Source organism: Natator depressus, chromosome 11 (assembly GCF_965152275.1).
Source record: "Natator depressus isolate rNatDep1 chromosome 11, rNatDep2.hap1, whole genome shotgun sequence".
NCBI lineage: Eukaryota > Metazoa > Chordata > Testudines > Cheloniidae > Natator > Natator depressus.
This window is the reverse complement of record NC_134244.1, coordinates 533,703-545,642: the sequence shown is the minus strand read 5'-3', so window position 1 is coordinate 545,642 and position 11,940 is coordinate 533,703. Positions and strand designations below refer to the sequence as shown.

The window sequence follows — 11,940 nt, the reverse complement described above, 5'->3', positions numbered from 1 at the left end:
CCACCACTCCTGCCCCGGGGCCAGCTGCTGCCTGGGGCTGGGGCAATTCCAGCTGTGTATGTGGCCCTTCTGCAGGGGGCAGGTCTGCCCTTCGGCCTCACGGCAGCCGGCCCTGGGGCCAGGCTGGGCGCCCAGCCCTGCCCCTGCCACCTGCATCTCGCTTTCCATTCTGCTGGCAGAGACAAGAGGCGCCTGGCTGGCGCGAGGTGGGGAACGTTTCCCCCGCAGGGGACCCTGCCACTGAACCAGGTCGGGATGGGACAGGCTGGCTGGGGGGGCTCAGGAAGGGAAGCCGGGGTGCTGGTTATGGACCAGTCCCAGGGCTGGGGGACTGGCTTGCTCAGGGATATGGGGCCTTTCACCCCGGGACCGAATCAGGACACTTACTGGCGCTGTTTGCGGGTGACTGGATTTCTCATGGGGATGGGGGGGGCGGGAGGGGGCCCCGACTGTGGGCTGGGCTGGGGGATTGCAGAGCTGAGGCTGGTGCGCTGGGAGGCTTGGGGCTGCGTTTTGCAGCTGGGGCAGGGGGGGCACAAAGACGCGTCACCTCCATCCAGCTGCTCTGGCAGGACTCCCTGCCCCAGGCGTCGCGGGCTGCAGCCAGCCCCAGCCCATGGGCTGTCTGTGTTGCTGTGAGTTGTATTAATTTATTACTGACTGAACGGGGACATCCAACCTGGGATGGACCCTGCCCTGCCCCCGGACTGGAGCTGGGCCCCAGGAGGCTGGGGCAATGGGGCCGTTTGCTTGGCGTGGTCGGTGCAGCCCGAGGGGCTCCCCGGCTCGCGTCTCTCCCGCCGTCGCTGCCCCATCCGTCACTGGGCGTGCCCTCAAACGCCCCCCAGGGAGCCCAGCCAGCGGACAGGAACCGCTGCTGCTTCCTGCCCCCCAGCAGAGGGGCCCCAGCAAATCGACAGGGACCCGGGAACTCCTGCCCCCCCTTTCCTCGGGGTAGGGTCGTACCTGCGCGCTCAGCCGCAGCCTGGCAGGCCCCCCCCGTCTAGCCGTGGGACGCTGCATGTTTCTCTTGCCCCGTTGTCCAGGACCCTCGCGCCCTGGTTTCTTTCTCCCTTTTCAGTCTTTTTGTAAATGTGCCAAACGCTGCCGGGCCAGAGCCGCGCAGTAAAGAGCCTTTTGGAGTCGCGCCTCTGTCTGTGCCTGTGGGGCTGAGCTCGGCGCGGAGGGGCTGCAGCTGGTGCACCTGGCGGCTCCCGCCCCCCACCCCATGAGGTGCCTCAGAGCCCTGCCCGCAGAAGAGCCAGGATTGGCCCAGGGTGCTGTCAGTCTCTGCAGCGCTGGGTGGGACAGGGTTCCCCAATGACCCCCACGTGCTGGTAGCAGGGGACCAGCGAGGGGGGCATGGAATGGGGACCCGCCGCAATGGGCCTGGCAGAGGCACCAGCCTGGGGACCAGGGAAAGGCCCCACCTCCATGTGCCCCTCATCCCTCCAGCTCTCACTATGGGGGGGGTGGGGGGCATGGCCATGACTGAGGGGAGGGGAAGCTGCCAGGTGATTTGGGGACCTACAGGGGCTGGGCAATGCCAGGTGATTTGGGGGGGGGGCCTATGAGGGCTTGGCCCTGCCAGGTGATTTGGGGGCATATGGGGCTGGGCAGTGCCAGGTGATTTGGGGGGCATACAGGGCAGGAGAACTGCCAAGTAATTTGGGGACATATGGGGGTATCCCGGAGTCCCAGGCTGGGGGCTCGGGCACCCGCTGAGTGACGCCAGCCAGGGCTCTGGGGCAGCGTCTCCCCTCAGGGCCACTCCCCAGGGCCAGGAGCCTGCCCGGCTTCAGCCCCTCCTTCCCCTGCTCCCCACCCCACAGCGAGTCCCCCTGGACAGGACCCCTGGGGAGCCTCCCCCGAAAGGGCCCTGCCCCCAACTCGCAGCCAGCCATGACTCCCAGCCAGCGTGGGACACAGACGGGTTATTAGTCGTGGGGACCCCCGCGTAGGACAGAGCTTGTGAGCACAGAAATCAGGGACCTGCCGCAAAGTCCAGCTCGGGGGGACCCAGAGCTCCGGGTGTCCCCTCCCCCCAAGTCCCCAACCAGGAGACTGACTCGCTTCCAGCAGCCCGGCCTCTGTCACCCCCAGCTGCCCCCCTGCGGCCTTTGCCTCCTTCCCGGGCAAACAGGTCCCCTGGTCTCTGTTCCCCAGCACGCCAGCTGGCTCTGGCCGGGGAGGGGCCCGGCTGTCAGTTGCCGGGATTCAGGGTGTCGGCTGGTCTCTGTGCCCCATTAGCCAGTTGGCGTCACACCTGCCCTCTGGGGGACCCTGCAGCGATCACACCCCGTGTCCCACCCCCTAGATCGAGGTGGGCAAACTACAGCCATGGGGGGCCGCACCCGGCCCTTCAGAAGTTTTAATTTGGCCCTCGAGCTCCCGCCAGGGAGTGGGGGTCAGGGGTTTGCCCCACTCCACGCATGCCGTGGCTCCGCACGGCTCCCAGAAGCTGCGGCACATCCCCCCTCTGGCTCCCACATGTAGGGGCAGCTGGGGGGCTCCGCACGCTGCCCCGCCCCAAGCGCAGGTCCCATTGGCCGGGAACTGTGGCCAATGGGAGCTGCAGGGGTGGCACCTGCGGATAGGGCAGCGCGCAGAGCCATCTGGCCATGCCTCCACATAGGAGCCGGAGAAGGGACATGCCGCTGCTTCCAGGAGCTGCTTGAGGTAAGCGCTGCCTGGAGCCTGCACCTCTGACCCCCTCCTGCCCCCCAACCCGCTGCCCCTGCCCTGATCCCCCTCTCGCCCTCCAAACCCCTTGGTTCCAGCCTGGAGCACCCTCCTGCACCCCCAACCCCTCATCCCCAGCCCCACCCCAGAGCCCGCACCCCCAGCCGGAGCCCTCACCCCCTCCCACACCCCAACCCCCCAATTTTGTGAGCATTCATGGCCTCACCATACAATTTACATACCCAGATGTGGCCCTAAGGCCAAAAAGTTTGCCCACTCCGACCTAGATACTTGAGTAACACACAGGGGAAACTGAGGAACACACAATATTCAGAGAAAACATGAAGAACTTTCCTAATTTGTCACAGGGGCAGGAGCACTGCCAGGTGATTTGGAGGTGTACAGGACGGGGGATGGAGGGAGAGTCTGTGGGTGCTGGGGGCAGGGGACACCTGCTCCCTCGCCCACACAAGGGCACCATCTGGATATAGTTCCTCTCTGTTAAGTCCCAGCCCCCCCTCACCCTCCCCCCCAGTGCTGCCCCACCTAAGCGCGTGGAAGCTGCTGGAGGAGCCCCTGTTGGGGCTCAGCACCCCCACCCCAGGGAGAATTGCCGGCCCAGTTCCTTTCTGCCCATACCCCCATGGGGCTTTGTGGGGGAGAAGCGGGGCCTTTCCCTGGTCCCCAGGCTGGTGACTCACTGCCAGGCCCCTCAGCTGCTCCCCCCCGCAGCCCCTCTGTCGCAAGGTGCAGGGGTGGGGAGCGGAAATGGAGGCCTGCCCTCATGTTGCTGAGGAACAGGGAAGTGTAGGGTCCCACTGGGAGGTCAGTTCAGCCGCTTTGGGAGTGGGGGTCACCCCAGAGCACCCCCTGCCCAGGGCCGGGCAGCCCTGCTTGCTCAGGGCACCGCCCCGCTCAGGGGGTGGGGGGGCAGCAGGACGTCCCCCAGCAACGTGGGGCACTGGAGTGGTCAGTGGGCAGCCTCCGCCGTGGCCAGCCAGGACCCATCTGTCCAGCCGCGGTCAGGCTCCTCCGATGCCAGCACCTAATGCCCTGCAGGGGAGAAGGGGAGGTCAGGGAGCAACTGACCCACCCCCGTCCAGAGACCCCCTCCCACCATGACCTGGCAAGGCCACGGACCCCCAATGGGTGGGGCGGGGCCCCGTGGCAGAGACGGATCCTGGGTGGGGGCGAGGGGGCCCCCAGCACTGTGATTGACCCCAAGCGAGGCATGGAGGGGCCCCGCGGCAGAGCGATGGACCCCGGGTGGGGAGGGGGCCCCATGGCAGAGCGACGGATCCAGGCCAGGTGGGGAGGGGGCCTGTGGCAGAACGACGGACCCCGGGTGGGGAGGGGGCCCCACAGCAGAGCAAAGGATCCAGGGGCCCCACAGTCGGGTGACAGGAGTTGCCCGGGCTGCCAGGCACACCCATGGTGGAGCCTCGGTGCTGCGCCCACAGACGCGGCTGGGACACACGCGTACCTCGCACGGTGAGTGGGGCCTTGGAGCGGGCTCTGCCGACGGAGACCTTCAGCTCACCGCTCGTGCTGGGCGAGGGCCGGCGCAGCGCCAGCCTGTGCTCGTGGCCCGCGCTCGCCATGCAGACGTGTGTGCCAGCCCGCAGCACCTCTCCGTTCAGGCTCCACGGGGGCGTGCGCAGCAGGGGGGCAGACACCTCGCACTCAAACCGGGCCTCAGCGGGGGCCAGCACCTCCACGTTCTGCAGTCCCCGCAGCACCGGGAGCTCCTTGGCTGCAAGGCCACAGCGGCCCCACCAAGGGCGCGCCCAGCCTGGCTCAGGCAGCTCCCAGTGGTACCCAGCCCCACGAACGGTGCCAGCCCCCTCCCCACCAGGGCCAGCCCCCACCCTCCTGCCCCAGCACCCCCTGCGCCTCACCCTCCACCAGCAGGCGCGCGGTGCAGCGGTCGTCAAAGGCGTCGCAGGTGTAGGAGGCCTCGTCCTCGGGCCCCACCCGGTGGATGATGAGGGTTCGAGAGCCGTCCAGGTTGCAGATCTCGTACTTGTCACTGGCGAAGATCTCGGTGTCTCCGCGGAACCAGCGCACGCGGCCACGCGCCTGGGACACCGTGCACTCCAGCGTGGCCTTGTGCCGCACCAGCGCCGTCTTGTCACGCAGCGGCTTGACGATCCGGACAGGGAGTGCTGCCGAGGGGAGGCGCCTGTGAGCCCGCGGGGATGGGAGGGGACCAGCGAGGGGCTGGGGCCTGGGGGTCACTCCCACCTCCCTCCCCCGGAACCCAGTGCTAGAGCTCCCAGCCCTCAGCAAAACCCCAGCTCGGTGCTCGCCCGGCCCTCGGCTGGCACCTACCACGCGCACTACACCTGCCATCCACTCGCCCCCGGCCCCTTCCCCGCACACCGGCCAGGCCCCCTGCTGCCCACCTAGTCACCCCCCAGGGCTTTGCGGGGACACATTACCCTCCACCTGCAGGCTGGCTTCGGAGGCAGCTGCCTTGGCGACAAACCGGATGCATCCCGCGTCCTCCGGGCGCACGTTGCAGATGAGCAGGAAGTGCCTGGGGCCTGTGGAGGAAGGCGCTGGCGTGACGCCGTGCGCCGCGACCCAGCCATTGCAGGGACGACAGGTGAGCAGCCCCCTGCCCCTGGCTGGGACGGGCAGATGGGGAGGGATAAGCAGGGAGATCTCCTTGCGGCTGGTGCCCCAACCTAGAGAGCCACAGAGTCTGGGGCTAATACAGGGTTAATGAAGGGCCCAAGCCTGGCTGGTGTGAGTGACACAAGGAGCGGAGCAGCTCAGCTGGACTCTGGTGCCTCCCCGCGCTGAGAGATGCCTGGGGCAGCAGGCAGTGGGAGAGGCAGTGTACGTGTGCGTGTGAGCGTGTGTGTGCGAGCGTGTGTCACAGTGAACCAGTGTGCCCATGTGCACGTGCATGTAACAGTCACCAATGTGGGCATGTGTGTGAACTAGGCACCAGCGTGTGCATTCGTGCATGTGCGAGAGAGCCAGTGTATGCACTGGTGAGCCACGGCACTGTCCGTTCACCGTGTCTGGTGGGCTGAGCAAAGCGAGGCCTTAGGCTTGTCTCCAGGCAGCCATTCCTGCGACCCAAGCCTGGGTGACTCTAAAGCGCCCAAGCTCCCTAAGGTGTGGACACGCGCAGCCTGGGTATGGGGTCGGTTAATCTGGCATGGCACCCTGCCTGCGGAGCCGGCACATCCACGGGGAAAACTGGTGTGCCAGAGCTGCCCTGGGCTTGTTCCCATGTAGACAGCCTCTTGCGGTGAGGACACACTGTCTAACGGGCGAGTGCTGTCAGCCCATCAATTCCAGCCTGCTGGGGACTGGTCTGGGCATGGTTGGGCAGAACCCCCTGAGCTGGGTGACAAACACCACCGGGAAACGGACACACGGAGCGCCTGGCACCTGGCGAGCAGGGTCACGGCTTCAGACACCTCTGTAACTGTCTATAGACCCACGAACTGGCTGGGGGCAGCCGCTGACATCGTCCAGCACAGCACTCCCCCAGCTCGTCTCTGCCCCGCTTTCCCCTGGAGTTTAAACCCTGGCACATATGGTGTGTCTACACTGCCAAGGAGGTGCCAGTGTGGCATGGGACGGCAGAGCCCAGCCAGCGTTAGTCTGGCTAGCACGGGTAACAGCAATAGTGTAGACACAGTGGCACGGGCTAGCAACCCACGCACAAGCCCCCCGGGGACCCTGTGTATGTATTCAAGTGGCTAGCCCATGCCACCACATCTGCACTGCTGCTGGTACCCAGGCCAGCGAGATTAAAGCTGGCACGGGCACAAATACCCCTGCTACAATCTCACCGTCTCTTCCAGTTAGACTTACCCCGGCAGACAGGGAAGAAATGAAGAAGGGGGAATGGCCATGCACACAGAGCCCCTGGTGGGGGAAGAAGTGTGTGGGGGGGTCACACAGAGGCCCTAGTAGGGGGAGAAATGGGGGACACACACAGAGCCCCTGTCAGGAAGAGAGAAGGGGGACCTGCCATGGGGAGGAGGGGGAATGGGGACACACAGAGCCCCTGGCAGGAGGAGTGAATGGAAGACATGGGAGGGCATTGGGGACCCTCTCAGGAGGAGAGAAGGGGGACCTGCCATGGGGAGGAGGGGGAATGGGGGCACACAGAGCCCCAGAAGGAGGGAGGGTCTCGGCTGTGTTGCAGGAGTCACTGAGGTTGCGGATGGGGTGGGGCACAGGGAGCTGGGGAGGGGGTTGGAGGAATGCAGGAGCCCCAGGGAGTGCCGTGAGCTCAGCCTGCCCAAGCTCTGTGATCCTCTAGCCAGGCCACGGGACCCTCAGTGCTGAGTGTCGGTGTGGGTGTGAGTGACAGTCCTGTGCCACCTGACAGACTAACAGATGTCTTGGAGCATCAGCTTTCGTGGGTGAATGCCACAGGACGCTTTGCCGCTTTTACAGATCCAGATGAACACGGCTACCCCTCTGGTGTGAGTGAGGCAGGCAGAGTGGGACAGTGAGCAGCAGGGACACCAGGGCCCCCGGGAGCAGCCTGGCTGGGGGGGACACTCACCCTCTTGCCGAATTTTCACAGTGCTGGTGACTTTGATTTTCTCACCGCCTCTGAACCACTCGCCCTTCACGTCCTCGTGCGACACCTGGCAGGTGAAGACGGCGTTCTCGTTCTCACGCACAAGCACGTCCGCCAGCTCCTGCACAATCTGCACCTGGCGCTCTGCAAGGGGGACAGGGCCAGAGCGTGAGCCCCGGCGGGACAGGAACAAACCCCTGGGGTCTCCATCCCCACACAGCTCTGCAGGGGCCCTGGTGTGACTAAGGGAAGCCCCATCCCCCAGATCAGAGCCCAGGGGCCACCCCCAGCTCTCAGCCTCTCCCCCACTGTCCCCCACCCCCCGGGAGTCCCCTCGGCTGCCCCGTCGTACCGTAGACCCGCAGCGTGGCGGAGGCCCGGCAGTCGCTTGCATCACACGTGTACTCCCCTGCGTCGTCCAGGCTGCAGTGGCTGAGCTGCAGAAAGCGCCGCCGGCCCACTGAGTAGATGCGGCACTTGGGCCCCGCTCGCAGCGCCGTCCCGTCCTGCCAGGGAACGCGGAGCAGGACGCAGTCACTGGGCTGCCGGGGGGCTGGGGCCATGCAGGGGGCAGGGGCCCCCGGCAGGCAGCCTGGGAGGGACGGGGCAGGATGAGGGGCTCGGGGCTGAGCGCCTGTGGCCATGCAGTGACACCGCCTGCCAGGAGGCAGGGGAGCCCATGGCTGGGGCACCCCCCTGCAGCTCGTCCCCACGTGGGTCACCCTCCCTCTGAGCTTTAAGCCGGTCCTGGCCCAGGGCAGAACGCCTGCCTGCAGCCCAGAGGGGCCCCGGGCCGGGTGAGGCCGGGCCCTGGGGCCCAGATGTTTTCACACAGCCGCCCTCACCTTGTACCACTTCACCTCCGCAATGGGGCGGGACAGCTCGCACTCGAAGCTGGCAGCCCCTGTCTCAGGGACACCCACATCTCGGGGGGCCTTCACCATGGCAACTGGTGGCTCTGAGAGGAGAGGAGACACAGGCCCAAGAGTTAACCAGATGCAAGGAGCTCAACTCAGGAGTGGGACCAGAGGGGCACAGGACGCTGCTGTGGAGAAGTTCACAGCGCTGGCGTCCCCAGTGGGGCACTGCTGCGGAAAAGCTCACAGCACTGGCGTCCCCAGTGGGGCACTGCTGTGGAGAAGCTCACAGCGGGGAGGTCGCGGCTGGGCCCTGCTTCGCTGCAAGTGCTGGCCCGTGCCTGTGATCTGCTCTTAGGGCAGGGGCTGCAGACCCCAGTGCTCAGGCTGCAGCAGCAGGGTCTGACACGTGGCCCGACCCACAGACAAGCCCCCACCTCTGACGGTCAGGCGGGCGCTGGAACGCAGGGTGTCGGCGGTGAAGGTGACAGTGCCCGAATCCTCCAGCGTGAGCCCCAGCAGCGTCAGGCTGTGCACGCAGCCCGCGGCGCTGACCCGGCAGGTCCGGCTCGGCTTCACCCGGATGCCGTCCCGCGTCCACATCCCGGGCACATCAGCATGGGACAGCTCCAGCTGGAACGTGGCCGTCTCCTTCTCAAAGGTCTCCACATCCGACAGTGGCTTCCGCACAGACACCTTTCGGGCTGCAGAGGAGAGAGAGCAGTGCCAGGGGGCAGGGATGGGTCTGCACCCGGACCGACGCCAGGGGGCAGGGATGGGTCTGCACCCGGACTGACGCCAGGGGGCAGGGATGGGTCTGCACCCGGACCGGCGCCAGGTGGGCAGCGATGGGTCTGCACCTGGACCGACGCCAGGGGGATAGGGATGGGTCTGCACCCGGACCAAAGCCGGGGGATAGGGATGGGTCTGCAACCGGACCGAAGCCAGGGGGATAGGGATGGGTCTGCTCCCGGACTGGCACCTGTGGTGGCAGGGATGGGTCTGTACCTGGACCAACACCGGGGGGCAGCGATGGGTCTGCACCAAGGGGATGGGCCAGCCATGAGCCCCCACAGCCCATCCCAGGGATGACTCCCAGCCAGCTGCAGCTGCCAGAGAACTTCCCTGAGATACAGCCTCAGACGCTCGGCTCCCATTTGAATCCCCTGCCCACCTCAGGCCACCCCACAGCCTCCCCGCACCACCCCCACTCCCCTCTCCAGGCCACCCCACACACACCATTACCTCCCCTCCGCACCACCCACACCCTCCCCTCCCTGCAGCCTCTCCCGTCCTTGGCACGGCCTGGCCAGGCCCTACTGGAGTAAAGCTGCCCCAGAGCCAGGGGCAGGGTCACCTACGCTCCACTCTAAGCTTGGCCTGCGTCCGGTCATGGAGGCTCTCGCAGCGGTAGGTGCCACGGTCCGAGGGGCTGAGGCTGCGAATGGTCAGGCCCCGTCTGCACCCGGCCTCCTGCAGCTGGTACTTGCAGCCCGGCTGGATGAGCACCCCCTGCTTCAGCCACTGCACCTCGCCGGCCTCGCGGCTCAGCTCCACCTCCAGCAGCGCGTCCTGCAGCTCCTCGGCCACCACGTCCTGCAGCTTCCGCACAAACAGCACCTGGGCCTCTGCAAGGCACCGCAGGGCAGGGCTTCCAGCGGGCCCGACAGGGAGCCCTGGGAAGCCCCCGCCGCCCGGACCCTGTGAGAGACCCTCTGGGGAACTACCCCCCAGGAACTACACTCCCGTCCAACAGCCCAGAACGTGTGAGAAACCCACCCTGCCATTCCCGCCACCCCCAGGAGACCTCTTGGCACCCACCCCAAGCCACCCTAGACCCCTCCCATGAGAGACCCCTCCCAACAAAATACCTCCCTCTGGGAGAGACCCCCTGTGACGAAGTGGGAATGTTCTTAATGTTTTCTCTGAATACTCTGTGCATGCCACAGTTTCCCCTATGCAGTTCTTAAGTATCCAGGTGGGGGGATCAGGGGGTGTGATTGTGACAGAGCCCTAGAGGGCCAGTGTGATGGTGTCTGCACAGAGAATGGCCGACACCCTGTCTCCTGGCCACTGATGGCCTGGGCCCCTCCCCAGCAAAGGGGCCGACTGAAGGGGTTGGAGAACAAAGAGATCAGGTGGCCTCCTGGCCCAGGAAAGGGACAAAGCCCAGACGAGGGGCCGGAAAGTTTCAGTTGGAAGCTGGCTGGGGAAATGTGGGGAGGCTCAGAGGTCCTGTTCTCTGTACCTACAAGGTCTGTGCTGTGTGAGCTTCTTGCCCTGGGAAGAGGAGGCTTCCCCAGAGTCCTGACTGGCTTCGTATGGAGCAGTTCCAGAGCATCGCCCAGGGACTCCGTGACACCCCCCAAACAGGATGGACCCTCCCTGAGACTCCATCCCCAACGAGACAGACCCCGAGAACCATGGCCTGACGCCCCCTCGCATCCCTCTGTCCCTCCATGAGATTCCCCCCAAGACACACACACTTGGCTAGGATGGGCTGTGGCCAGCCCCAGGCCCCTACCCTTGACACTCAGCCAGGTGGGCCCCCCTAGGCTCCTTCCCTTGGACGCTCAGACAGGCCACCCCACCCCAGGCCCCTCACCTTGCATGCTCAGACAGGTGGCCCCACCCCAGGGTCTTCACATGCACGCTCAGCCAGGTGGCTCCGCCCCATGCTCTTCCCTTGCACACTCAGACAAGTGGCCCCTCCTCCAGGCGCCTCCTTAGCACACTCAGACAAGCCACCCTGTCCCAGTCCCCTCCCTTGCACACTTAGCCAGGCAACCCTGGCCCAGGCCCCTCACCTTGCACGCTCAGCCGGGCTGTGCTCACAAGGCCCTCAGCGTGGGCTGTCACGGTGGCTGCGTCTCCCAGGTGGCACTGCCGGATGGTCAGGGCATGGCACAGCCCATTCCTGGTCACCACCAGCCGCTCGCAGGGGGTGACAGCCTGGCCGTTCAGCTGCCACGTCAGGGCCACGTCATCCGGGGACACCAGGCACTTGAAGGTGGCGTCGTCCCCCTCCAGCACTGTCCGGTTGTGCAGCTCCGAGATGATCTCCACCACCCTGGGCACTGGGGTCAGAGCGGGTGAGAGCGCGAGGCTCCCTCTGGGCCTCCGGCCCATCTCCCCCCACATCCCGCTCGACCCCTCCCTCCACCACACCCTGCTTGCCCCCCTCCCCCGCTCACACCCCATCCCCGCACCCTGCTCGCCCCCCTCCCCTGCACCCCGCTCGCCCCCTCCCCCCACACACCACCTCCGCCAGTGCCCCGCTCATCCCCCTCCCCCTGAACACCACACAGCTCTCTCCCCCAGCACCCCTGGTTCCACTCTCCTGACCCCCCACTTTCAGTCCCTGCTCCCTCTGGCCCTACCCCTTCCCTCCGTCCCGTTCCACATCACTCAGCCGCTCCCGGCTGCTGGGAGCCAGCGTGGGCTGCAAGAGGGCGCCTGGCTCTGCACCCCCACCCCGGGCACAACCTGCACCCCCCAGTGCCCAGCCAAGGGCAGCGGCCAGGCTCAGAGCAGCTGAGTGAAGGGCACCCTGGGCGAGAAATGGGTGATGCTGTTCGGAGGAGCTCATGCCCCCTCCCCCGGCGCATGGCACCCACCTGGGATTGGTACGTCCCTCCCCGGATCCAGAGAGCCACGGCCACAAAATACCCCCTTTCCCTGGGCCGGTGTGACTGGGCTGTCAGTGCGTCCCTCCCCTCCCATGGGGCACAGCCCAGCCACGGGGACCCGCCTGCCTCACGCCAGCTCGGGGACTGCAGTGCACTCTGTTGGGGGTCAGGCCACTGGGCTGGGACGGGTCTTGGGAGGGGAGCTGGGTCACAG

The 11,940-nt window shown here is 66.4% G+C and overlaps 1 protein-coding gene across 1 annotated transcript in view; it reads right to left on the bottom strand.

The window, feature by feature from the left end:
- Window positions 1-3,229: 3,229 nt before the first annotated feature.
- OBSL1 (obscurin like cytoskeletal adaptor 1) overlaps window positions 3,230-11,940 on the bottom strand; it is an 82,495-nt gene continuing 73,784 nt past the window's right edge. The window contains exons 21-29 of the mRNA XM_074966954.1: window positions 10,905-11,174; window positions 9,459-9,725; window positions 8,535-8,801; window positions 8,086-8,198; window positions 7,593-7,746; window positions 7,223-7,384; window positions 5,124-5,228; window positions 4,581-4,847; window positions 3,230-3,735 (exon numbers count right to left, since the gene is read on the bottom strand). Coding sequence (XP_074823055.1) covers window positions 3,728-3,735; window positions 4,581-4,847; window positions 5,124-5,228; window positions 7,223-7,384; window positions 7,593-7,746; window positions 8,086-8,198; window positions 8,535-8,801; window positions 9,459-9,725; window positions 10,905-11,174 — 1,613 coding nt within the window. The 3' untranslated portion in view covers window positions 3,230-3,727. The remainder of the gene's footprint in view (window positions 3,736-4,580; window positions 4,848-5,123; window positions 5,229-7,222; window positions 7,385-7,592; window positions 7,747-8,085; window positions 8,199-8,534; window positions 8,802-9,458; window positions 9,726-10,904; window positions 11,175-11,940) is intronic.